Raw genomic sequence first — 25280 nt, 5'->3', positions numbered from 1 at the left:
CTCCCTCCCTCCCTCTCTCTCTCTCTTTCGCTTTTTTTTTTGTTTTTTGTTTTGCTTCTTTGCTTGCCTTTAGATTCGTGCTTGGAGACATCTTACTTCAAATTCCCGTTCTTTCTATAGAGCGAACCCAAGATGAGCAGGAAACACGCCCTTGGCCGGTACTACATACCATTCATCTTTTTAATCATCCACGTCTCAGGGCAACCATTTACCACACCAACGATCAATCTCGATGCAGTTGGCCAATTGGGATTCACAGGCAACTACAATGGCCTGTCTCCCTTTATTGACACCCAGCAATTCGAAACCGGAGCAGACCTGAGAATGTCATCCCTCGTCTTGTCAAAAAACAATACATTCACACGTATTGCATCCGCCAATGGAGACATTCTCACGACCTGTACATTGAAGCGTGCGGATAACCAGATGGACATTTACATTGGTGGCAACTTTACCACCATTACTTATAATAATGACAACCAAAGTAATAGTAATAGCAATAGTAACAGTAACAGTAACAGTAATGACAACACCGCTCTACGTTATATTGCCCGGTTTGATTCTCAGACACAAACACTCACCGGTCTTGATGGAGGCCTGGATGGCCCAGTTCAGGCACTCTATTGTGACCAGGAGGCAAATAGTGTGTATGTTGGAGGCGATTTTGGCTCACCTGTCCAAACACCCGCAAGTAATAATGGATCGACTGTGTTTGGCAAGATTGCACTCTGGCAGAATAATGCCTGGACTGCCCTGCCCTGGAGTGGATTCAACGGTCCTGTCTACACCATCACTCCGAACAAAAAGAAAAACACCATCTTATTCGGTGGTTTATTTGATGCCACAGGGGATGGGCAGTACTATAATACTAACAGCAGCCAAATTGTCAACCTTGGAGGTTCTACTGTAAGTCTTTTATTTTATTTTATTTTATTTTATTGTATCTATATGCAGATTTAGATGTAGATAAAGATGTGTATGTACTTGTATATGTGCACCTGTACATATACATATATATATACATATACATTACACAGCCACATATAGATGTACATGTAGCTGTAGATGTATATGTACATACTCATGTGTATAATCCAATAATATATTTATTTATTTATTACCAGACTTTGGGATCTGGTAATGGTGCCTTGACAGCTGGTCTTGGTAACCCTGCCAATATCGTTTGTTCCAACAATACCTTACCTTTGCCTGACACCCCATGGCTACTTCAAGAGGGTGTTCCTGGATATTGGGAAGCCACCTTTGCGTATTCGATCCAACCCTCGCTTTTCCGCATCAGCAATACTCATTATGACGGAAGAGGAACAAATTCATTTAGGTAACATAACCAAATTGACTTGGTGTTCACAAAATGATAATAATAATAATTAACTGTATAAATTTCTTTATTAGTATTATTGCTTTAGGATCGAATGAATACTTTGAACTATCCTATCTGGATCCTGTCACTCAACAAAACGTAATTTGCTCTAAAGAATGCCATCTTTCCAACGACACTAGTATTGCCTTTCAAGACTTTACAGTAGTCAGTCCTTACATCACAACTGGTGTCAGAATCAATATTGATTCTTGGTTTGGCTCTGGCGGTGGTCTGGCTAGTGTACAGATCTTTCAATCAGGTAAACCAATAAATATATATATATAATTTGATTTTCCCAAAGTATTATATTTTAGCATAACTTAACTAACGATTATGTATATAAATAAATAAATAAATAAATAAATAAATGAATGAATAAATGAATGCTTGAGTTGCTCCTTTTGTTATAATATCCTTAACTATAATATGATTCATCAAATAGATATTGCACTCCATGCCCATCTTGGAGACACTAATGATGGCCAGTGCACATCTTCAATTACTCCCTCTACAACAATTGTTGGCAATTGGGTAGAGAAATATGTGTTTGGAACATATCAAAACTTCCTGACCTCCACATTTTCTGCGTCTGATCTTGCTACCACTGATGCCTCGATTCTCTACACACCGTAAGCCAAAAATAAGAGTAGTAATAATAGTGACATATTTTTCTTTTTCTTTTTCTTTTAGATATATAAAAAATAATAATTATAATTATATATTGACAATGAGTTATATGCTCATAATTCTAGCTTTATTTGATTTGCCTGTTTGTGCGCATATGTGCATATTTGTTTGTTTGTTTGTTTGTTTGCTTTTATTAATCTTAACTAATCTTTTTATATATTTTTTTTTGTTTTATTTTATTAGTTACATTCCGGTTCAAGGTCAATACACTATTTATGCCACAACCCCGGGCTGTGTTGGAAGTTCGACCTGTAATGATCGGACTCAAATTGAGCTCACTGTCACACCATCACCGGGTAATAGTACGATATTCTTTGTAGATCAGGCAGTAACAGAAGACACACGTACCTTGATCTACAGTGGCTTTTTGTCCGCAACAACCACAAGCTTTCAACCGACCGTGCTGCTAAATCTGGCCGCAAATGCTACGGCTCCTAGCAGTGGCACGGTTAGCTTGGTAGCAACGTCTCTTGAATTCATAAAAAACGGAACTGGTGTCACCCTAGTCAGTGTGTTGGAATATAGCCCACAAAACTACACACAGAACATTGTACCCTCCTGGAGACCATTGACTGGTTAGTAATAAAAAAAATTATAATTATTATGTATATAAATTAACATACAAGGAGAAACTCTTTTTTTCAAAAAAAAATTATAGAGCAATTATTACATGGTTCTACTGTACGTACGATTGATGCTTCACAAGGAGATGTTCTATACATCGGTGGTCAGTTTGTTGGTATAAATGATATCTATCGCAATATTGTTGCCTATGATTATCTTTCTTCAGGAGGTCAACTTAGACCTCTTAATGAAATTGGCCTGACTGGGAATGTAACCTGCTTACAGTTAGTTGATTCAAGTAAGTTGGCTATTTTTTTTTAATTATTTATTTATTTATCTGTTTAAATGTGTAGATTTGTATGTTGGTGGTTCATTCAACTCTACTGTTACTGGAACAAAGCCTCTCGGAAATGTAGCTCGACTTGACATTGCTGGTAACCAATGGGTTCCTCTTGAAATGGTAAGTATAATATTTAAGATTTATTATCGTTAGTATTATTGCTTTATTTCTTTTCTTCTTCTTCTTCTTCTTCTTCTTCTACTACTGCTCTTAAAATAATAATAGCCATCATAATAATAACAGAAAAAAATATTTGTTTTGGTGGGTGGGGGTGGTTAATTTTTAGGGTCTAGATGGTCCTGTTGAGTCAATGTTTTTATCAGACTCTACAATCACTTTTTCTGGAAGCATAACCCGTATCGTAAATACAAACTCGACCACACCAACGTCAGTAGGCAACGCTGTTTGGGATATAACTAACAACAAATGGATCGATCGATCGTCCCAAATTGTCGGAACCGTACGTTTGATCACATCCTTGAGTACAGACACCACTGTCAACAATAAGATCTGGATAGGTGGCATTCGCAGTGCCCAAACCTACCTTGCCAGCGGTCTTGCGTCTCTCAACCTGGACAGTATCTGGTCGCCACATGTATTCGGAAACGATCCCGACGCAGTTATCAACACTGGCCTGTTTTGGCACAACACTACCGAACCCGGAACCAACATCACGGTTTTGATTATTGGCGGACGGTTCAAGATCTCAGACAAGATCTCGAATCTGGCGATGTACAAAGATAGCGAATGGACCGGAATCGGCGAACTCGATGGCGAAGTCCGTGCCCTGACGCTTCTGAACGATAAACTCTTGATCGGCGGTGAATTCGGTGGCAGGTTTTATGACAGCCAGCCCAAGAGTTTTGCGATCTATGATCTGATTGGCCAGAAGAATGTGGACACAATAGGTGTCTATGGCTCGGGGGGTCATATAGGACGTATAAATGTAATACAAGTTAGTGGAAACAGTCATATAGTGAATGTGGGAGGAAACTTTAGCTTGGCTGGCTCATTGGAGTGCCCGTCTGTCTGCTCCTTGAACACCAATACATTGCAGTGGGATAAAGTTGCTCAAAACTTACAAGGCCAAGTATATGACATGACAACTTTCGCTGGTCGGTTGATAGCAGTCGGAGACCTACAGGTCAATAATCAACGTACCTATATTGCCGAGATAAAAGATCAGTCGAGCATCTGGACCGTACCTACAGAGATCCAATCTGCCGAACTAGGCATTCCAACTACATTACTCAGCATGCCAAAAAAGGTATTGATTGCTGGAAGGTAAAAAAAATATAGATATTTTTTTTTTGGACCACTAACAATAGAACTACTGAATTCTGTTTCTTTGCCGTGTTATCTAAATATACTATGTGTTATTAATGCTGTGACTATTAGTAATGCTACTTCTGGATATTTGGGTACTTGGGATGGTACAAAGTATACTGATCTTGGTAAGGATCCCCTCCATTATATCTACATGTTATAGTTTCAATTCGCAAATGATTATTAACTATTGTTATACCTTTTCTTTTTTTTTTCGTTCTTTATTGGCATATAAATACACACAAAAGGATCAAATCTTGGGCCTTCAAGTGATATCAGACAACTTCTTTATATTCCCATCACATCTTCACCAAATGATGATCGATTCCCAGCTGATTCGGAGGATATGCTTATGGTGGTTGGTAAATTGGATATCGCACCCTTTGGAAATGTTAGTGCAGCGTTGTATGATGGATCCAACTGGTACCCGTATGTCCTGACTTCCCAAAGAGACGGTACACCTGGAACTATTCAGCATTTATTCCATGAATCCCCATGTTGCACAGTGAGCAATATTAAACGTACGTATCTATCTATCTATATACTTTTTTTTAATTTTTTTTTCTTTTTCTTATTAATCAATTAATTAATTAATTATATAAATATAAATATAATTAGGACATTTGCCAGTACCTGCAGTAATCTTGATTTCTATTGCTGTTTCACTTGGGATAATCTTTGCCTTGGTCCTATGCGCTCTTTGTTTTGTATTTATCCGCAGACGCAACTCTGCTCGCCATGATCCCGAACCAATGCCACCATGGGCATCTGGACGTCGCGCATCAACACTTATTGCAATGTTGGATGCTGCACAGCTGGGTGTTCTAGGTGCAAGTGCAGGTGCAGGTGCAGGTGCAGGTGTCGGTGCATATTCTGGAGATACTTTGACAAACAAAGAAAAGAATGGATTTGTCAACCAGAACCAAAACTCAGCTGAGATGCGTGAAAATTTGGTTGGATCACCATTTATAAATAATGACCATACTAATGGAACTGGAACTGGAACTGGAGCTGGAGCTGGAGCTGGGGTGGTTACATTTGCAGCAATGCTCTCGGCAGCTGTAGCCAAACGGGCAGAAAGTGGGCCAGATGCACCTGTTAGTGAAGACTGCCCATCTTTGTTCTATGCAAAGTATCCGTTTGATGCCAAAGAGTATGGAGAACTTGGATTTGGTGCAAATGAAACGATTATTGTTACAGATATGAGCGACAATGTTTGGTGGATGGGCTATAAAGATGATGGTAAGTAGATTGAATGGTTTTACTGATAAATATACAGATACAGATATTACTTCTATGTGCTATGTATAAAGTATAATAATAATTCTGTAATCTATAGGCTCTGGAAAACCTGCTTCGGGTTTGTTCCCTAGTAATTATGTATCAAGCACAAAGGCTAGTTAAAAAAAAAGGAAAAAGTAAAAGAAGCATATCTTGATTCTTGATTCTCGATTCTTTTGCTTTTACTTTTGCTTTACAATACCTATATCTTATCCCCCATTTTATTGGCATATATATCTTACATACATCTATATACACACACACACACACACACAAACGCCTACATTTTATACACCTACCTACACACTCGTGCATACCTTGATGAGAGTACCTTTATTTATTTATTTATTCATTCACAACAAGATATAGGAATCAAACTCTCTATATCCACCCTCTTTATTGTCACTTTATTTTTATTTATTTTTTTATTTTATTCAATAGAATCTAATATTCTACTCTTTACCTTTGAAGATTATTATTATTATTATTATTATTATTATTATTATTATTATTATTATTATTATTATTATTATTACTATTACTATTACTATTACTATTATTTGCATTACGATACCATGCAGCATACCATATTAAATATTGTCCTTACAAATACTGTCACTTTAATGAACAAGTATACAAAAAAGAAAAACAAAGACTGACATTATCTATACACTCCATGTATTATATACTTAATTTTTAAAGTTATAGTTGATACAAATGTCTTTAATAATAATAATAATAAGACTACATTTTAGCCTGTGGTTGTATCAGGACTTTGAGTTTCGTTCTTGACAGCACAGCACAATAGACAGGCAAGTATACTACGGATCAATAGTATCAATACAGCACAACGCATAAAATAAAATAAAAAATAATGAATGTTTTACCATCCGAAACAGCATGGATCCTTTGCTTTTGATGTTGTGGTAGGCTGTACTGCCACAGTAGAAGGTGGTGGTGTAGGCAAATAAGAGAATTCTAAACAATATACATATATTACATTATTATTATTATTATTATTGTTGTTGTTATATTGATCAACTTGTTATCTTTTGTTCCTTTACCAAGACTCGATTCTTTTGGTGTTTTGGGAATTGGCTGTGGTGTATAATACCGATCAGGAACCTTGGTTGTCTTGGTGGCTATTGTATATGGCTTTAGAGTATCACTCATCTTAAACCCTAAAATAAAGTAAAATAAAATAAATAAATTGGAAGAAAGGGAAGATAATATTGAAAATATCTATATATATTATTATTATTATTTGTTCTTTCCTTTTTTGTGGTATATGAATTGGAGTCAATTTTTAGCAAAGACAACAACAAAAAAAAAAGAAGTTTGTTTTTAGCGTGATATTATTGTATACGTTGTGTTACCATAGTGGTACTAATTACCAGCTGTCCACAAAGAAAAAAAATAAGAATATACATATATGTTATTTTACAAGAAGTATACAGGTTTGATGAGCCCACAATTGCTTTGGGTACAATAGACCTGAACCGGAATATATAGTCTTTACATTTGATAAATTCAAATTCTCTTCAACAAAACAATTATACCTTGTAAATTATAACAAAACATTAACCTCTTGTTGTCAAACTATACACAGAAAGGTATGAGCTCTATTTCTCTCCGTTGAAAGAAAATATAAAAGATTACATGTTGATGTTTTGTTCATAAGAATATCTATTTCAATATGAAGAATGTTTTAAGCACACATAATTCGAGCATAGATACAAATAGAGCTCGGATCTAATCTGCATATATATTTTCAGATAAAGGTAGAGGGAGTGTCAAAGCATGCTTTGTTAAAAGTACTCTTATATACACTAAAAATATATATATATAGTTGGCAGCCAAGTACTATCATAATTTGATTGGCTGATTTTTTTTTTTTTCGTTAAGGATTCAAGACCAAAAATTATTGTAAAAGTGAAAATAACAAGTTGTGTATGATCTTTTTTTTTATTAGTGAGCTTACTCCTTGAAATTGCTTCTGTACTTAAGAGTCTGTGCTCTTTGTTGATACAGCTAATATTATATATATATTATTGTATCCAAGTCAGGTTTATGTACCATACCCTATAGAAAAAAAAAATAGGCGATTTTAGTGAATTGTTGCAAGTTTTCCGGGGTTTAAAGTGTCTTGTAGTTGAGTTTTAATTCAGCGCCAATTTCTACTCCGCCGTTTTTTTGCAGTCAAAGCAAAACATCTTTTCTTAGCTTTTTCAACCCATTGCAAAACTAAATAATAAATTATTCAAATCTAATGGCTTACCAGCGGTAACTTGGGTGGGTCCTAAGCAGTAACCAGAACATAATTGTTTTATCTTTTTTTGAAGTCTAGTCAGTCTTTGTCTCAAACGACGACCCTCCTGGAAATCTTCTTCTGCTTGTCTTCTGATACATCCAATCCGAATGACGCGGGTGAACCTTAAAGGTATAGTCCCATAATATCTTAGATTGTTAAGTATATGTCGGAAGTTCAGGACAGCAGCAAGATGTCTATTCCACAAATTATGCTCAAGCTGTAACGAAGACATGTCCTCGAAGCAATTTTGATTTTGTAAATCTGTAGGGTTTATAAAAAGTATTAATAATAATAGAAAAAAAACGATGACTAGTTGTCATATTCATCTTAAAAGACTATGACAGGTTAAAGTTGGCCATTTAGTGGGGCTATATTAGCGCGAGTTTTCGACTTGCTCGAAGGTTCGAAGGGAAATCTGGGAGAACGAAAAATAGTGCTTGGAAGTACTAAATGTATCAAACAAACAAAGATCAAATTCATGCTTACAAAGTAGATATCTAAATACTACACCACTGGTTGTCTCATGACTATGTTTGTGAGATACAGGCCAGTCTTTTACCATTAATGCAGAAGGTTAACCAAATTCAGAACTGATATTGCTTTCTAGACATTATTTAGCTTTGGATTGGTTAATATAGAAGGAACGACGAAACTTGCGAAATAAATCTTTGGTTGGTTTGAATTTTGGTATTTGCGTAAAATAAGCAGAGGATAGAGATAATTACAATAATATAGGCAAAGAACAAAGATATGTAGAGTTTAAAATTCTTGCCTGTCAATCGTGCTGTCTTTTATAGACTTTTATATATGTGACTTTGACACATGAGAATATAGTACATAATTTACTAGATAAATATAATGATTGATTGATATAAAGGAGAGCTGCCTAAAGATATTAATCATTTCGGTGGCACCTTGCAAATACATCAAAATAAATTTTAGTTCCTTGTATCTGTATTGGCGTTTTATATTCGTTGTTCTGAATTTTGTGTGCCTGTCACTAAAAACTTACTGAGAATATGTGTGGGTGTGTATAATTTATCTTGAAGAATAGTGCGTAAGCATTGTATTGCTTGCAAACCTTCTCAAAGCCTTTTATCATAGGAATTGAATAATAATAATAAGATGTGCAAAGGTAATAATATTAATACGATTGATTTGAAGGACTTTTAACTTTGATACTTCTTGCAGTTAGGCTTAGGGTGATATTAAATTATTATTATTATTATTATTATTATTATGGTTTTTAATCCAAAAAAAAAACATCTTACATGAATATTGTATGCTAGACTGTTTACAGGTTGCAAAGTTGGATAAAGAGACAAACATGGCCTACAAAGCTATGTATTTTTAATCTGAACTTAAAGAAGCCTTTGCCATCAAAAAGTAATGACTGGGATTACTTTTTAATGCATTGTTGCTTTTTTTTTATTTCTCTTTTTTCACAAGGTCTAAAATTATTAAATGTCTTTAAAAGAAACATACTTAATAACTATCAAGGCTAGTATTAATAAAATACGAATCAGCAAAGTTGATAAAAGAAAGCAATCTGAGAAGAATTGACAGAAAAACATCTACATCATGTATAGTTTGGCTGTCAAGATTGCTCGTATGTTCATTAGAGATCTCGGTACATTTAAAGAATCACAGGGAATCTGTCTTCTGGTTTTTCAAAAGTAGGAATCAGACATAAAAATGTTAACACAAAGCAGGTTTATATTTTATTTGATAAAAAGAATCAATTATGCAATATACATGCCTTCATCAATATTATAGTATTTAGATAAAAAAAAATGTAAAAAGTATCATATAAAAGTATATATATATATGTATATTATTTAATAAATATATAGCTTAAGCTGTTACTAAATATCATAAAAATTAGTACTTCTTCTTTGTATACTTCTTTATGTTTAAGTTGTATTATTTTGATCAATAGAAACCATAAAATTCCAATATAAAACATGATGCATTTGTTGAACCAATTATAAAGAGAATACAAATACCTAAAAAATAAAAAATAAAAAATAAAAAATATAAAAAAAAGGTATAATTGGCATATTTAGAATATTTGATTGGATTAGATGCAAAATAATATAAAATCCCATAAATCGTATTTGACAAAAAGTAAAGCTAATAGGTTAAAACAGGCATGCTATTGGCTATAAAAGTTGCGAGTTCGTAATTCGTTACGAGGTCGGTATTTTAAAGACTGACTTTTAAATCGCATGAGTTACGAACTTGTAACTCGTTACGTTGGAGGTATAAATTCTGCCATTTCCTACAGTGTTATCTATTTTCACCCATTTTGGTTTTTATGCCTTGATGGTGGCATAGGCTGAAGGGCATATATTTCAAGAGATGAAAAAGGTTAGCTGTAGAATGCGATTGAGAGTTAAGCAGAGTATTGATAAACTACCTATTTGCGATAAGCACAAAGGGCTGATTTGTGGACTGTTTAGGATGACAATAAATTCAAGTACTGTCTGCCACGAGCCTGATTAAATGCCATTGTTTTTTTTCTTTGTTTTGGCTTCTTGGCGTTGTTGGTGTGGGTAGTGTCAGGGTTGGTGCTATTTAAATGGCAATATGATATCAATTCATTAATAATAGCAGCAAAAAAAGATGGACTCTTCTTTGCATAAAATACTCTTTTCTGTGTGTGTATGTGCCTGTATTGACTGTCGATCTATTTGTTGATAGAATCTTTAGATAGCTATGTATATATATATATATGAGACTTTGATCAATCGAGGTTGATTAAAAAAAAGGGTATCTGTTTTGTAAAGTTGAATGCAAAGTAATAAACAGAAATGAATATATGCAAGTACTATTCATTATTTATGTTTTGTTTTGTTTTGTTTTGCAATGATAGCTTTCAAGTCATAATGAATGGAACAATTGTCTATAATCTACAGGATTGTTAATTGGTTTCAAATAAATAATAGTCGTCTATTCATCAGGTTGAATTTGACTATGAATTCTATGCTAAAATATAGATATAGATATATATGAAAGAAAAAAAAAAGGAGGGGGGGGTCAGAATTACAGAGGCAAATAAGATTCCTTATGTTTTGAATAATGGCGATATCATCTTTTGTGTATACAGATGGAAATCAAAGCCATGAAGAATTATATATATATATGGATTTATATAGAATTCAAAATATATATATACAAAATACAAATTGTGGTGTAAAATCCAATTGATTGAATTTATATTCTTTCCACCCCTTAAAAAAATTATTATTATTATTATAAAGCTCCCTTATCTTTCGGGTATAATCGAAGCTATACATTCTGAACTCCTTGAATTTTTTCTTCTTCTTCTTCTTTTCTTTCTCGGAACAACGCCAGGTGAGCTTAAATCAAAGCTACTGGAAATCCTTGTTCAATTGGGATTCTTTAATTCTAAAGGATTCTATGGATTAAACTTTGGCTCACCCAAAAAATCAAGCCAAGTCAGTGACCAAGTATGTGGGTGTGATAGATAGATAGAGGTGTGGAGAGACCCATGAGGGTTTATAATGACTGATTCGGCAGCTGACTATCCAACCAGTAGGTCTTGTTAGTTGACAGCTGATGTCCTTTAATCTTAGTATATCAAGGTCTTACAAACTTACACATTTATATATATATAAATCTTTTATACATTGTGAGAGTTTTAATTGGCTAAAAAATCTCCAAAAAAGAGAAATAAAATTATCCCACGGGTTGGCCACAAGGGTAAATCCCTTTTTCTTTTCTTTTTCTTTTTGGCTGCGGGCGCCATAGTATAATTGACCAATCCAGGCAAAGATATAAAGAATACCTAAAAATCTATTATATTATTATTATATAGAGGAATAATGACATTATTGTGATGATGTCTATAGAAATATTGATATACTTTCATATATATATATATATATATACATGTGTGTGTGAAGAGACATAAAGAAAGGAGAGAAAAAGAAGTTCTTACATGTTTGTAACTCAAGTAGAAAATTTACCCGCCCTTTTATTTTATTTTATTTTTGGTGGGGTGAAATTTGAGGGGTGAGTTAAAAGACAAAGACAAGGTTGACAAAAAAGAAAGAAAGCTGTTGACATTTGTTTTATGTGTGATTTATATGATGGACTATTTTATCAAACCTTCTTGACTTTGCTTTGACTCCTAATTTGGGTGATGATTGGATAAAGAGGTCTACATAATCATTTGTCTTGATCCAAATTCTGATCACAATACGCACACATACACACAAAAGAAATATATATATATGTATATAGAGTGATAAATTGGCTTTCTTTGATACTGTGATTTATCAATGTGTGAATTGTTTGATAATCGCCAAAATTTATATGTAAAATGATTGATAGCAAAATGACAGAATCATGACAGAATAGAAAGAGAATTACATACAGAAATCACAAGAATTACAACAATTTATGATCATTAATTATAATGTTATCATTAGATTGCATTCTATTAATATACGAAATCGTAATTTCCTTTTCTTTCCTTTTTTTGGGATTCTAAAATTCATTTATAATGTATATTCAAGCTTTTGTCCTTCTTCTTCTCTTTCTATTTTCGTTCTCTACCTCACTTGTACGCCAAACTACAACAAACCAACAAATCCTCTTTTTCCTTCAAATCTTCTAAATTCACATTACAATGACGACACACACTTCCACCATCACCAATACCACAAAGCATAATAGTAATAACAACAACAATAATAATAATAATCCACAACGGCTAAAGCGTATCGAACTTGTCATCACACCGGGCAAAAGCCTAGGACCATTTCGATTAGGTACATTAGCAATTCTATCTATACTCACATGAAACTAGCTTATCAATGACAAAGAAATATATACACATCAGACCTCATCTAATGTTGGCTTTTGTAAAATAATATATATATATATATATATATAAAGGATCTTCATTGTGGGATACAATTCAACTACTGCGAGATCGACCGCAGTTTTTTCCAACTGTCGAACTTAAATACAGTCAAAAGGTAGGGATTTTGGAATTTTTTTTATTTATTTTTTTATTTTTTTTGGTTATCAAATTCTATCAATTTGTGTGTACTTCTTTATAGTGATGGTATAAAATAAATAAATAAAAAAGAAAGTGAATGATTTAAAGACATAAATAATATCTATGTTTATTGTGGGTGTGCGCTTAAAATTAAATGATACAGGACCCACTACGACATGATTTTATTATATCTTTGCCGTCAAATGGTATTCACCTTCGGTACGATGGATCTCTTCAAAGGTTGAAATCAATCGAGTGTTTTGATCCTTCAAAAGTCAAACTTGTCTATCAAAATGGGGATGTCAGGTAAAGAAGAAGAAAGAAAAAGATATGATTGATAGTCGAATCTGAATTTGGGCCAACGAGGTTAATCCCTTTTATGCTATACAAGTTCAAGCAGGACAATCCCTACATTTCTGTTGATCTATAAGTCATTTGGGTAAAGTAATCAATGCATTTCTATTCCATCTCTTTCTCTCTTTATTTCTTTATTTCTTATCTTTATATAGTGTGTGTATCTGAAATGTCAAGTGTGATTTTTCTTTTAAAAAATAAATGATGATTGGTTTATTAATCAGTCTCAAATAGGCCAACTTATCCGGGTGAGTTTGATGCGGCCAAGAGTATTTACACGTTAAAGTATCCGGTAAAGTACCATTAGATTTTGTCAAAAATAAAATAATAATTAATTCATTTTTATGTACATTATCTTTTTAGGGTCTTGCATTTACGTTTCCTATTCCTCTGCGATTCCAAACCCTTTATCAGTCATCGTCGGGTAAAGAAGAAGAAAAAGTATAAGATTGAATCAAATAATCTTACATATATATATGTGTGTGTTTGCACATAGATCTTCCAATGGAATTTCCTGATGGTACAACACCAATCGCATCAAGGGTTTATCTTTACACTGGAAGCACTCATTGGCAGCAGGCTACTGTTCCGTCTCTCTCAAAGGTGATTGCAGAACACAATGCGTCGATTTCTACAAAGTATGGAAAGTTGGGTCGACGAGAATTAGAAACTATTATTGCAAAGGTAAGAAATATAAAAGAAAGAAGTATTTGTTTCTTATAATATTTATAGCCTACCAAAGGAGCAACACTTTATTTTCCTACACAAGTCTCATCCAATGAAACAACCGACTCAGCAAGAGAACCAGTCAAGACTACTTCCAATACAGTTCAAATCACACTCCACCTCTCGACTGCGCAGGACATTCTTGCCGATCTTGGTAAACCTTCGCGGATATTCTACAAAGAGGAAGACAAGATGAAGATACACTCTACTGCAAATGACCTCACGGCTCTTGAAAAGCAAGACACAAAGGGCGATCGGTCAAAGGCAAGTGGAAGTAATAACGGAAGTAGAGCTGTCAGCGCAGAAGAAGAAGACAAAGGTAAAGAGAATATCAAGTGAATTGAATTATGGGCTGTGATCAAATTAGACTCGACTTTTGGTTAGACTGATTGAAACCTATTGCTTCCTACTTACCCCCTTTACTTTTTTTTTTGGTGTAATAAGATCCTTTTACCGTCCATCCAACCGATTATTTTTTCAACTATTTCCATTTGGGAATCGACATTTTGATTGACGGAGGTTTACACGTGTGTAAGAAGATTGTCCTACATGGCAATATTCCAGGCCACTATGATTTTCAAAGGTAAAGAATACTTGGACATAAAAAGGGGATATTAAGACTCTAGTTTCTCAAAATAAAAATGATACTTAATGATACTTTGAACTTCTTTATAAATATGTAGATACAAGAGATGTCCTTTCCAGATAGTATTTTCCAAGAAAGATGGTATGTAATTTTATTTAACAAAACAAAAAGTCTAAACTATATAAAATTACACAGTGAAACAAGCTAATGGAAAGGAGAATTCAAACAATGTTCTGGTTGATGTTGAATCCGATACTGACGATAATGATCCTGTCCCAGTTCATATTGTAACAGCAGAGATGAAGGTAAGAAGAATTGTCAATTTTGTTTTTTTTTTTTTTTTTTTAGTTATATTCATTTGGTCGCCTGGTTAAAAAAAAATAATTGACTTTGACTTTATATACTTTGGTGTGTAAACAGGCAGCCACTATGCAGAAACGAATTCCATGGAAATCAAATGATGTATCTAATGCTAATGAGCAGAAACCAGTGATTCTCACTAGGGGGTCGAGCGAACAGAATCCCTTTGGATCCACTCACTTGACTGGATACGATGAGGGTATAGTTATGGAAGTAACTAAGAACGGATATGTTCCAACCATAGTTCTGTACTGATCAAATCCATACAAATCTTATGAGTCTTGAAACAAAGACAAGAATAACAAAAGAGAGATGTATATATTAGTTATTTATTTTTATATACATGTATCTCTCTATATAGAAAGAGAGAAAGACGTATTTTCAAGCCTTTATATATATATATATATATACAGAATGTCTTTATGTTGGTTATCAGATCAAGAAAGAATAAGGAGAAATCGTACAATTTTCTTTTATTTTTATTTGGTAATCAGATTCTTTATAAAACAAGAGACTTTTTTTTTTTTTCTTTTTTTTCCTGTGACGCAAAATTTGTATTACAGACATATTTTATATAATATATGAGTTTTTGCCCTTTTTTTTTCTTTTTCTTTCTTTCAAAACAAAAATTAAATCATTCAATATTGATCTTCTTTTTATCCTATTGTTTCTTTTTTTTTTGTCTGTTCATTTGTTTACTTCTTTAGCTTCTTTAACTTTTGGCTTATTTATATATATATATAAAAGCCAAAACCGATTTCTACAATTTGACAATCTTTATAACACTTCTTGATCTCATAATACAAACAAACAAACAAGAAAAGTTTACAGCTATATATATATATATACATCTAATGATGAATCAATGGCAAATGACAAATGACAATGACAAATCTTACTTTGATCCGACGAAAATCACAACATCTTTACCTCTTTTGCCATTCTATAACCAAGTTGGCGGACACGCCTCACTCTTTCGCTTCTCCAAACGAGCGATCTGCAAACCAGTGTCGAAAAAAGAACAAGAGATCTACGAGCATTTCGATGCAAACCACCCTCAGTTGTTACCCTTTGTGTCCCACTACTTGGGCGTACTCAATGTCACTTACAGAGCTAACCCTTCGGTTCACTCTTTCTTGCCAGAGGTCATGTTTGACCAGAATGAGAGTCTTTTACGCGACTGGAAATCTTGTAATACACCAAATGAGAACATATCATCACCACCACCACCACCACAAACACAAACACAAGCACAGATACAACCATCTACTCAAAAATCAAATCAGACTAGACCAGCAGCTACAAAATCTTTTCAGGAAAAGGTGCTCAGGGAAGTATTCACACCCGATGCTCTCCTTGAACGTCTCAAGGCAGTCGATGACTGGAATAGATCCAATCTATCCCCAACACCACCACCACCACCACCACCACCTTTGAACCGATCTATATCTTGTTTGAAAGACAACGAGGACATTTTTAGTCATTCAATTGACAATGTCGTACTACATCCACGCCCTCATAAGCCAACCGCGTCTGCTCCCCACTCACCTCGCCTACAAAAGCTCTCTTGCCAGAATGCTCTCACGCCTACTCTCAAACGATCAAAATCTGAAAAAGAAAGCAAAAACAAAAAACAAGAGGAAGAAGGACAAGAGGTTTTTGATCCACAAGGGCTCAAAAAGAATCAATACAATAATGATAATGATAATGATAATGATAATGATAATGATAATGATAATGATCCATATCCTACTCTCATCTCTTGTTCTCCTTCTCCTTCTTCAAATATACCAAGAAATAGTGGTAGAGATACCAAGCCGGGTTCTTCTTATTTTCCAGAACCCTTGTGCTTGCCACTCGGCAGCGACAACGACAACAACAGCGAAAAGAACAATAATAATAATAATAATAATTATAATAATAATAATAATAATAATAGCACCTGGCAGGTTAGACCTACGAACCCTTGGGCTGCTCAAGTCTACCAACGTGATCTACAGAAATTGCATGCTCAATCTGTTCACAAAGATACAGTCAAGCAGTTTATCCTTATTGAGGATCTCACAGATGGTGTAAGACATCCGTGTGTATTGGATCTCAAGATGGGCACTCGCCAGTACGGTGTTTATGCCACACAGTCCAAAAAAGAGAGTCAGACGAGAAAATGTGCACGATCGACAAGTCGTGAGTTGGGTGTTCGTGTGTGTGGAATGCAGGCAAGTTTCTATCATGTCATATATATATATATATCTTTAGTATTTTATACACAAGCCAATAAACAAACAAACAAACAAAGAAAAACAAAAACAAAAAGGGCTTTTAATAAATTCAATACAAAAAAAAAACTGACAAGAAATTCTCTATGGAAATTTTTTGTTTATTTATCGATTTTGGTTTGCAAATATTGGGGGGGCAAGTGTATACAGGTCTATAGAGCAGACCAAAATGACTTTTATTTCCAGGACAAATACTATGGACGTAACCTGAATCCACACACGTTTTGTGATTCGCTTTGTTCTTTCCTGGACAATGGTCAGGGATGTCAGATCCACCATATACCTATACTTGTTCGCAAACTCCATGTGCTCTCGAGAGTGATTCGGTCCCTAGAAGGCTATCGATTCTATGCGTCTTCTCTGCTGATCATCTATGACGGGGACAGCCAGAGCCAGCGCAAGATCGATGTACGGATCATTGATTTTGCTCGATGCTTGACTTCTCTGGACCAACAAACCAATCGCAAGGATTTCAAGTATCCGCCAGCAAATGGTGGGGCTGGTCCTGATGTAGGATATCTGTTGGGTCTACAGACCTTGATTAAATGCTTTAAACACATCTACCGACGCCATGGTGGTGGTGGTGGTGGCGATTCTGGTGATGGTTGTGGTAATGGGTCGGATAGTTATGCTAATGAAAACGCTGAAGAGATCGTTGGTAGTTTAACTAGTCCAGCCGACCAACCCTACCAAAAAACAGACTATTTTTTACAGCATCATGATCTATTGAAGCATTGAATGAGGATTGTCTTTGAATCATTATCATTATCATTAATAAACTTGTAAAATATTTATATTTATAAATTTATATATGTATGTGTGTGTGTGTGTGTATATGTAATATTTTATAAATATTATATAGATATATATATATATAAATAAAACAGAACGCTTATAAAACAGTGGTAGCAACAGGCTCGGTAATGTTCTCGCTGGCAGCATCAAATACATCATTATCATCATCGTCATCTGAAGATCCTTCCATGTCCAACAAGTTTTCCTCGTTCTTTGAAGCCAAGGCCAGTTCGGGGAACAGGTTCTTGTATTCTGCTGGATCAGCCAAACTCTCGGCAATCTTGGTCTTGTTCTTGGATTCCAGGTCTGCCTTCCATAACTTGACAATCTTGGACATTTCCTGAGGGCGGTAAGCACGTGCAAGCACAGCAGCTTCAGGAATACGCTCGGTCTTGATTAATAAATCAATTGCTTCTTCAACAGCTCCCAACTCAAACAAGGCAGTAAAAGCAATATTGTTCTTTCCTTGTTCAACTGAGAAATTATTTTTTTAAAAAAAAAAAAATTAAAGAATTAAAGAATAATAATAATAATAATAATAATAATAATATGTTAATAACAGCAATAGTAAATAAAACTTGAGCTCGTGTTTAATTAAAAACAAAAACTCCCCCTTCTTTTTTTTTCTTTTCTTTCTTTCTCTTACCTGCTTTGGTAGCTACTTCACGGATACCATTACGGTTACCATTGGCAGTGTAAAACAATAACTGGCCACTCAAATCCTTGGCCTTCAGGAGACACTCTTCAGCCAACCCAAACTTCCACGATGCAGTAGCAACATCACCGAGTGTTCTCCATTTGGCTTCGCTGTCAACTTCACGTGCAATCTGGGTAGCCACATCAAGTTTACCCAAGTTCAATGCCAATTCGAATCTCTGCTCCAGATCGGTCGAGACTTCCAACGCAAGGTCCTTTAGTCCCTGGGATTCCAGGAAACGTGCAATGCGGCTACGCTGGTCAGAAGGAATTGAGGCCAACATGCTGGCAGCAACCTCCAGATCACCACGCAGAACAGCAGTCTGGTACTGGACCACTGTCAAGGACAAGACGTAGGAATAAACATTGACATCCTATTATGATTATTATTATTATTATTTAAAATAATAATAATACAAAAACAGTGGCAATATCAATATCAATATCAATATCATTAACAAAATAAACTAAATCATATATATATTGTGTTTTATAATCTATGCAAGATAATGAAACTTACTCTGTCAGCAAGGTATACTCTGTTGTCTCTAGGAGCATAACCAAGCAAATACATTTGCCTATAGTATGGCGTGGTATAATACAATACAATACAATACAATAATAAAGTGTTAGTTTATCATGTCAATACTTATTAATATATATATATATATATATATATACACTTTTCTACAGTGCAAATTTCAACAAAAAGAAAATAACAGTCTGTTTAGTTCTTCTTTATCAAACTTACTTATCAAAATGACTGATAGTAAAGGTCTCTCCACCGACTAGATAGTTCATGCGGTTAGCATTGTTGGTATAAATAAAGCAATCTCCAGCCCAGGCACCAGTCTTGACACTAAAGTAAATGTAATGATTTTTTTATTAAAAAAAATATTAGCTTTATTTCATTCTTTATTTCATTTTTTGTCATTATATGTATATATATAAGGTTGGTTAAAGTATATTATACTATATTACTTACGTCTCGGCAATCTCAGTAACAAACTCGAATGCTTCTTCTACACCTTCCTCTCCGACATCACCGCCATTTTCAATGAATTGAAGATAGGCTTGCGAGCTGTATCGCAAGACATAGAAAGAGTCTTCGCATGCAATAGTAACAAGATCACCAGCATCAGACCAAAACACCTAAGTTTAAGAAAAACAAAAAAAAACAAAAAAATTAACCTTAAGTTCTTTCTTTCAATAACTAAAAGAAAGAAACAAAAAAAAAAAGATTACTTACATTTCTAGCTTCTACATCAATACGACGCACGACTGATCCTGTTTCCCAGTCATAAAAGTTTAGGAAACTGTTTGATCTGACACCCAACAAAGCACCACCAAAGACACCCTCGGCAGAGTAGTTGAGTTTTGGCAAAAGACCAGATCGTTCTTTGAAGTTCTTGAAAACCTTGACACGAGAAGTTGATTCACGTACAGCATATCTGAATATTGTTGTTATATATATATATTTAGTATTTTCATATAAACAACATCTTTAGGGCCATAACCACAATTACCACCATCTTTTTCACTCCACTCATACACTCATATATATACTTACACGTTTGAGTCTGCACCCCACACAAATTCTAATCCACTGCCAAAACTCTTGTTTCTCCAGGCAAGGGCAGTGTAGATAATGTACTCGCCATCGCCACACACTACTACAAAACGACCATTGGGAGAGTGCTGAAGAGTCTGGGGATAGACTTCACAGCTACCAAGGTCCTTGACAGGAAGTGCAAGACGCTCGCCATCCTTGATTGCATCATCTACACCAATAACACCAAGAAAATAATAAATAAATAAATAAATAAATAAATATATATATATATGTTTGGAACTTACCAGCTCCTGCTTTAATGTTGGCCGTCTGGATCTCCGAGTGTTTGGCCCAGATGATCTTGCCAGATGCATCCATCGAGACGGCAGGTTCTTCGCGACCCAGCTTGATGACAACCGAACCCTCGTCATAGCCAAAGGCGACATTGTTGCCTCCCTTTTGGTAGGACATGCACCAGGCACGTTCGAGGCCATAGTTGAGCGTGTTTTCGAGACGGTAGGTGTCCGAGTGCCAGATGCGGACCGTGCCATCTTCTGAGCCCGAGATGATGATCGGCAGTTCGGGGTGGAAGGCCGCAAAGTTTACGTTCTGGTTGTGGCCTTCCAAGGTCTGGACACAGTTCTTGTTTTGGTAGTCCCAGATCTTGACCAGGTTGTCGTCCGCACATGAGATCAGATAGGGTTTGTCGCCGCCGTGGTAGTAGTCGACGTAATTAACGCCCTTTTCGTGGCCCTCGAGTGTGAAGTTGGGCACGTTGGATCCGAGTGCCCAGACCTTGATCACGCCGTCCAAGCCAGCCGAGGCAAATGTGTTGGAGTCTTTGGGGTTAAAAGTCAAGTGCATAACAAAATGAGAATGACCCTCGAACACCTACAAAACAAAACAAAAAAAAAACAAAACAAAATTTGAATGTTATGGATGTTTGAGATCCTGTGTTCTTCATCCTTTGGGTCTTTATTACCTGAGCACACTTCCATCCCTTTTCCCAATCCCACAGACGAATTGTCATGTCATCAGAACCAGAAAGAACCAGGGGCTGTGTGGGATGTACGGCTAAACAACGGATGTAATCTGGATGGCCTTCAAAGCTGGCAACCTTTTCATAGGTGTTGTAGTTGAAGACTCTGATCTGAGAATCATCAGAGCCAGTGATAATCCAATTCTTACGAGCAATAAATTTGGCAGCTCTCACTTTTGTAAACCAAAAAGAAGAAGAAGAAACGAAAGCAGATCATTCTCATCGTCAGTCTTTTGCTTCCTTATAGTAAGGCTTTTATATATATTTATAGATAGATCTTATTTTGTCTACCCTTTCGTTATCCATCTCTTTAACTTCTTCTATAAAGTAAATGCATATAAATGCTCTATTTACCAGGTGTCTCTGTTACTTCAAAAGACTTGACCAATGCCTGACAACAAAAGAAAATAAGAGAATTACACGCACAGAAATGTTACCAAAAAAATAATAATAATAAAGAAAGAAAGAAAGCGAAATAGGATAGCCGTTCCTCTTTTTTTTTTTTTCTTTTTCTTTATCCAAGTGGTCCTTTCCCATCTAAACACAATCGACTATCTATATACTCCATTTCCTTTTTTTTTTCTTTTCTATATAATAATTTATAAGAAAAATTCATTTGCTTTGTACCTGTGTTTCGTAATTGTAGATGTACACTTGTCCATTGTACATGCTCGCAAGTACCCATGGTTCTGTTGGATGAAGATCCACACTCTTGACGCGGTCAGAACGCGAGAGTAACTTACGCTAAAACCAAGAAAAAGAAATAAAAATAAAAATAAAAAGAGCAGATTCGTAATATAGAGTAGAGTAATGTCAGGAACTGATTGATTCTTCGTTTCGATTATAATGACAAAAAAAAAAGGGATGAAAAGTCTTGTTCTTTTCTTTTTTTTTTTTCTTTTTCGTTGATGCTGATGCTGTAATTTATTTTCTCTTTTATCTTTACCTTGATATCGATTCTCATACCCTATTTTGTAAAGAAATCAATTCAATAATTAGTATTTTTTGGTTCAATATAAAGTACAGCGATGAAATAAATAAAAAATAAAAAAAAAGGAACATAATCGTGTAGTATGCGAGTGTATTGAACAAGACTTCTTCTTCTTTTTGTGTGTGTGTGTGTGTTTCTTATGGTTTCATCTAAACTTGATGATGAAGTTCTTGTATGTTTTTTTTTTTAAAAAAAAAAAAAAAAAAAAAAGAAAAGGAAAAATGGAATCTTGGATGGCATCATCCAATACTACCATTTTGTCTTGTTCTTACTGTCTCTGTGTATCTTTATATTTTATTTTATATTTTATTTTTACTATTATTTTCTTTGAGTTGGTTTTGTTGTTGTTGTTGTTGATATTGATATTGTAGTGATGGTATAATAATTACTCAACCTAATTACCATTCCAAATAATTCTACCAACTGGTAATATTGTGTGCGTAAGTAATATATGTGTTCGTGTAGTGGTGTCAGTATTGGGTTGGTAGGCTGTTGGTGTTTTATATAAATAATATAAAATAAAAAATAAAATTTAAGGACAGCTTAAGTTCAAAGGTAGCGGATGTTTAATTTTAATTGTCAAATAAAAAGCACGAATAAGGCTCAACCAACGTATTCGAGGTACAAAAATCTCAATCTCAATCTCCCCTTTCTCTCTATTGAATTCTTTTTATTTATTTTTTTATAAAGAGAGAAAGAATCTTTATCAAAAATTCTATAAATTCTTCAGTGTGAATGCAAAGGGGTGGAGTAAAACAAAGAGATATTAAAAATACCAAGGCAATAAAGAAAAAGAAAAGCTGGCAAATGTGTATATGTGTGACTGTATGATTCCAAAGATATGGTTAGATACATATAATTGAATAGCTGTGGATTGTAATCTATAGTCTATAAGTTTACTTTGTATTTTGTATTTATTGAAAGAGGGAGGATCTACATGCTTAAGCTTTAACTTTTATAATACACTTACATTGTGTATAGCACAGTTTTAGCCTCTGAAAATTACCCTTTAATTTTATTTTGTACAGCGACAAGAAGAAGAATAAGAAATTATTATTAAAAGTAAGTATTTCACAACCCTCCCTCCCCTCTTTCTCTCTTTGTAATATATATTATATATTACATAACTCTCCTATTAAACCCACTCCTTTTTCTTTTTCTTTTGTTTTTTAACAACAGTGACAGCATCGTAATCAGTGACAGCATCGTAATCAGCAACAACAATAACAACAACTTTGAACCCCTCCCTTGAAATAGAATACTAGAAAGAAATTCAACCAATTTTATATCTATTTTTTTTTTGTGTGTTTTGTTTTTGTCCATCTCCATTACCAAATACCAAATAACCTATACAATCAACATGGCTTCAATGTCAGGAAAGTTGTGGTTTCACAGTGGTAAGAAAAAGATATGAGCTATTTGTATGTAAAGTACATTACAATATAAATAAATATTTCCATTATTATCATAATAGTAGCTGTGTATATCCAATCAATCAATTGATCAATCAATATAATAAATAAATAAATAAATTCATTCATTCATTCAATATAATAAATTCAATTATTTATTTTATTTTATTTTATTTTATATATATATATCTGTCTCTGTCTCTGTCTGACTGTCTGTCTGTCTGTCTCTGTATATGTCTCTGTATTTATTCTTCAATTCAATTCAATTATATATATAATTATTTATTTATTTATTTAGAGGTTCAAAATGTTCATCTATTGTTCGAGTCCTTTACACTTGACAGCCCCTTACACCTCGGTCTAGGATATTTATTGGTTGTGGCGATTTGTTGGGCCGAGCGTGCAATAACATACTGGCTGGATGGTGCGACCTACAAAGGAAAGAAGCTTTGGCCACAGATCTTACTAAAGACAACCCTGTATGGCATTGTAATGACCCTGAGGCTGTTGTACATGCTCATCTGTATGTATTTCAATACAGGCCTGTTTATCACAATTGTAAGTTTTTTTTTTGTATATATTATTATTATTTGAAGTCACAAACACACAATATATATATATATATATATATTGTTTTGATTAATTCTGTAGATATTTGCATTAACCAGTGGGCAATTGGTATTTGAATTCAAAAAATCATCAAAAGTGTAAGTCAAATTAGATTGTTATTATTATGTTTAATTAAAAGAAATATAAATCATATAGTAGTAATCTTTCCGGTGGTGCTGGGTACAAAGACCGAAGGAACGACTATGGCTATGCTACACGACCAGAGGAAGAAACTCAACACCTGTTTGTCCCTCAGGATGAATATGAACTTGCTCATGATATGCAACAAACCCGTGTAGCCTAAAACAAAAATATGTTACATTCTAACCATTTGAAACAATTGAATATAGATATAGATATCTCTTTATATTTCTTTCTTGGACTCTTCATGTCTTCATTTTGGTACTCATCATAAACACATATCTTTCAATATAGAACATATCTCCCTTGTTTTATAATAGTCCAAGCAACAATGAATTTACAAGTGATATTATTATCTTTCTTCTAGAACCAACTACAAAAAAAAGGAGTTGGTATCTATATATCCATGTGAGTCTGAGTGAGTGAAGAGAGGGGGAAGTATGTCTGTGCTTGTTCCTATATATATATATATATATATATATATTTGTGTGTGTTTTTGTGCTTGTGCTTGTGTACCTATGTGTTTTGTCTGTGCCTGTCTGTGCCTGCCTACCTGTCTGTCTATATTACTACTACTACTACTACTACTATTATTACTATTATTTATTTGGGGGAGATAATATATATATATATATATATACAAAAGGGGCAAGTAAGAATAAAATATATTTAGATTTTGTATGTATGTAATGTATGTATTTGTATATTTAATATTTAATATTTTTAATATTTTTAATATTTATTTATTTATTTATTTATTTATTTTTTCCTTCTCATTTATAGTGAGTGACAAAAATATCATCATCTGGCATTATCTTTTC

At 34.2% G+C, this 25280-nt stretch overlaps 6 protein-coding genes across 6 annotated transcripts; 4 read left to right on the top strand and 2 right to left on the bottom strand.

Annotated features, from left to right (window-relative positions):
- Positions 1 to 132: 132 nt before the first annotated feature.
- Positions 133 to 5702, top strand: PHYBLDRAFT_152238 (hypothetical protein; the record flags this gene model as incomplete). Its single annotated transcript, XM_018432871.1, has 12 exons — positions 133 to 906; positions 1125 to 1339; positions 1414 to 1640; positions 1824 to 2010; positions 2252 to 2643; positions 2727 to 2930; positions 2986 to 3092; positions 3259 to 4256; positions 4371 to 4426; positions 4547 to 4819; positions 4917 to 5540; positions 5638 to 5702. The coding sequence occupies 12 exons, from the start codon at positions 133 to 135 to the stop codon at positions 5700 to 5702; spliced, it is 4122 nt and encodes a 1373-aa protein (XP_018284729.1).
- Positions 5703 to 6330: 628 nt separating this feature from the next.
- PHYBLDRAFT_152237 (hypothetical protein) lies at positions 6331 to 8122 on the bottom strand (the record flags this gene model as incomplete). Its single annotated transcript, XM_018432870.1, has 4 exons — positions 6331 to 6400; positions 6467 to 6557; positions 6644 to 6760; positions 7858 to 8122. The coding sequence occupies 4 exons, from the start codon at positions 8120 to 8122 to the stop codon at positions 6331 to 6333; spliced, it is 543 nt and encodes a 180-aa protein (XP_018284728.1).
- Positions 8123 to 12473: 4351 nt separating this feature from the next.
- On the top strand, positions 12474 to 15361 carry PHYBLDRAFT_183788 (hypothetical protein). Its single transcript, XM_018438832.1, has 12 exons — positions 12474 to 12689; positions 12817 to 12899; positions 13086 to 13228; positions 13314 to 13361; positions 13511 to 13568; positions 13640 to 13700; positions 13773 to 13960; positions 14009 to 14321; positions 14447 to 14585; positions 14686 to 14729; positions 14784 to 14893; positions 15009 to 15361. The coding sequence occupies exons 1-12, from the start codon at positions 12548 to 12550 to the stop codon at positions 15201 to 15203; spliced, it is 1524 nt and encodes a 507-aa protein (XP_018284727.1). The 5' UTR covers positions 12474 to 12547; the 3' UTR covers positions 15204 to 15361.
- Positions 15362 to 15880: 519 nt separating this feature from the next.
- PHYBLDRAFT_99985 (hypothetical protein) lies at positions 15881 to 17791 on the top strand (the record flags this gene model as incomplete). The annotated part of the gene is made up of 3 exons (XM_018444118.1): positions 15881 to 16048; positions 16988 to 17203; positions 17411 to 17791. Coding segments are annotated over 3 exons (765 nt in total), but the record flags the coding sequence as incomplete, so codon positions are not given.
- A 209-nt stretch (positions 17792 to 18000) lies between these two features.
- On the bottom strand, positions 18001 to 22764 carry PHYBLDRAFT_34313 (hypothetical protein). The gene is made up of 13 exons (XM_018440029.1): positions 22700 to 22764; positions 22253 to 22273; positions 21934 to 22050; positions 21661 to 21697; positions 21250 to 21479; positions 20573 to 21158; positions 20286 to 20496; positions 19965 to 20166; positions 19701 to 19867; positions 19467 to 19574; positions 19236 to 19293; positions 18666 to 19089; positions 18001 to 18493 (listed from the first exon to the last, which is right to left on the bottom strand). The coding sequence occupies exons 1-13, from the start codon at positions 22700 to 22702 to the stop codon at positions 18117 to 18119; spliced, it is 2541 nt and encodes an 846-aa protein (XP_018284725.1). The 5' UTR covers positions 22703 to 22764; the 3' UTR covers positions 18001 to 18116.
- An 893-nt stretch (positions 22765 to 23657) lies between these two features.
- PHYBLDRAFT_71887 (hypothetical protein) lies at positions 23658 to 24622 on the top strand (the record flags this gene model as incomplete). Its single annotated transcript, XM_018442553.1, has 4 exons — positions 23658 to 23694; positions 24008 to 24267; positions 24361 to 24416; positions 24478 to 24622. The coding sequence occupies 4 exons, from the start codon at positions 23658 to 23660 to the stop codon at positions 24620 to 24622; spliced, it is 498 nt and encodes a 165-aa protein (XP_018284724.1).
- Positions 24623 to 25280: the final 658 nt, after the last annotated feature.

Source organism: Phycomyces blakesleeanus (assembly GCF_001638985.1).
Source record: "Phycomyces blakesleeanus NRRL 1555(-) unplaced genomic scaffold PHYBLscaffold_34, whole genome shotgun sequence".
Classification (NCBI taxonomy): domain Eukaryota; kingdom Fungi; phylum Mucoromycota; class Mucoromycetes; order Mucorales; family Phycomycetaceae; genus Phycomyces; species Phycomyces blakesleeanus.
The sequence above is the reverse complement of the archived record's forward strand: the minus strand, read 5'-3'. Positions and strand labels throughout refer to the sequence as shown.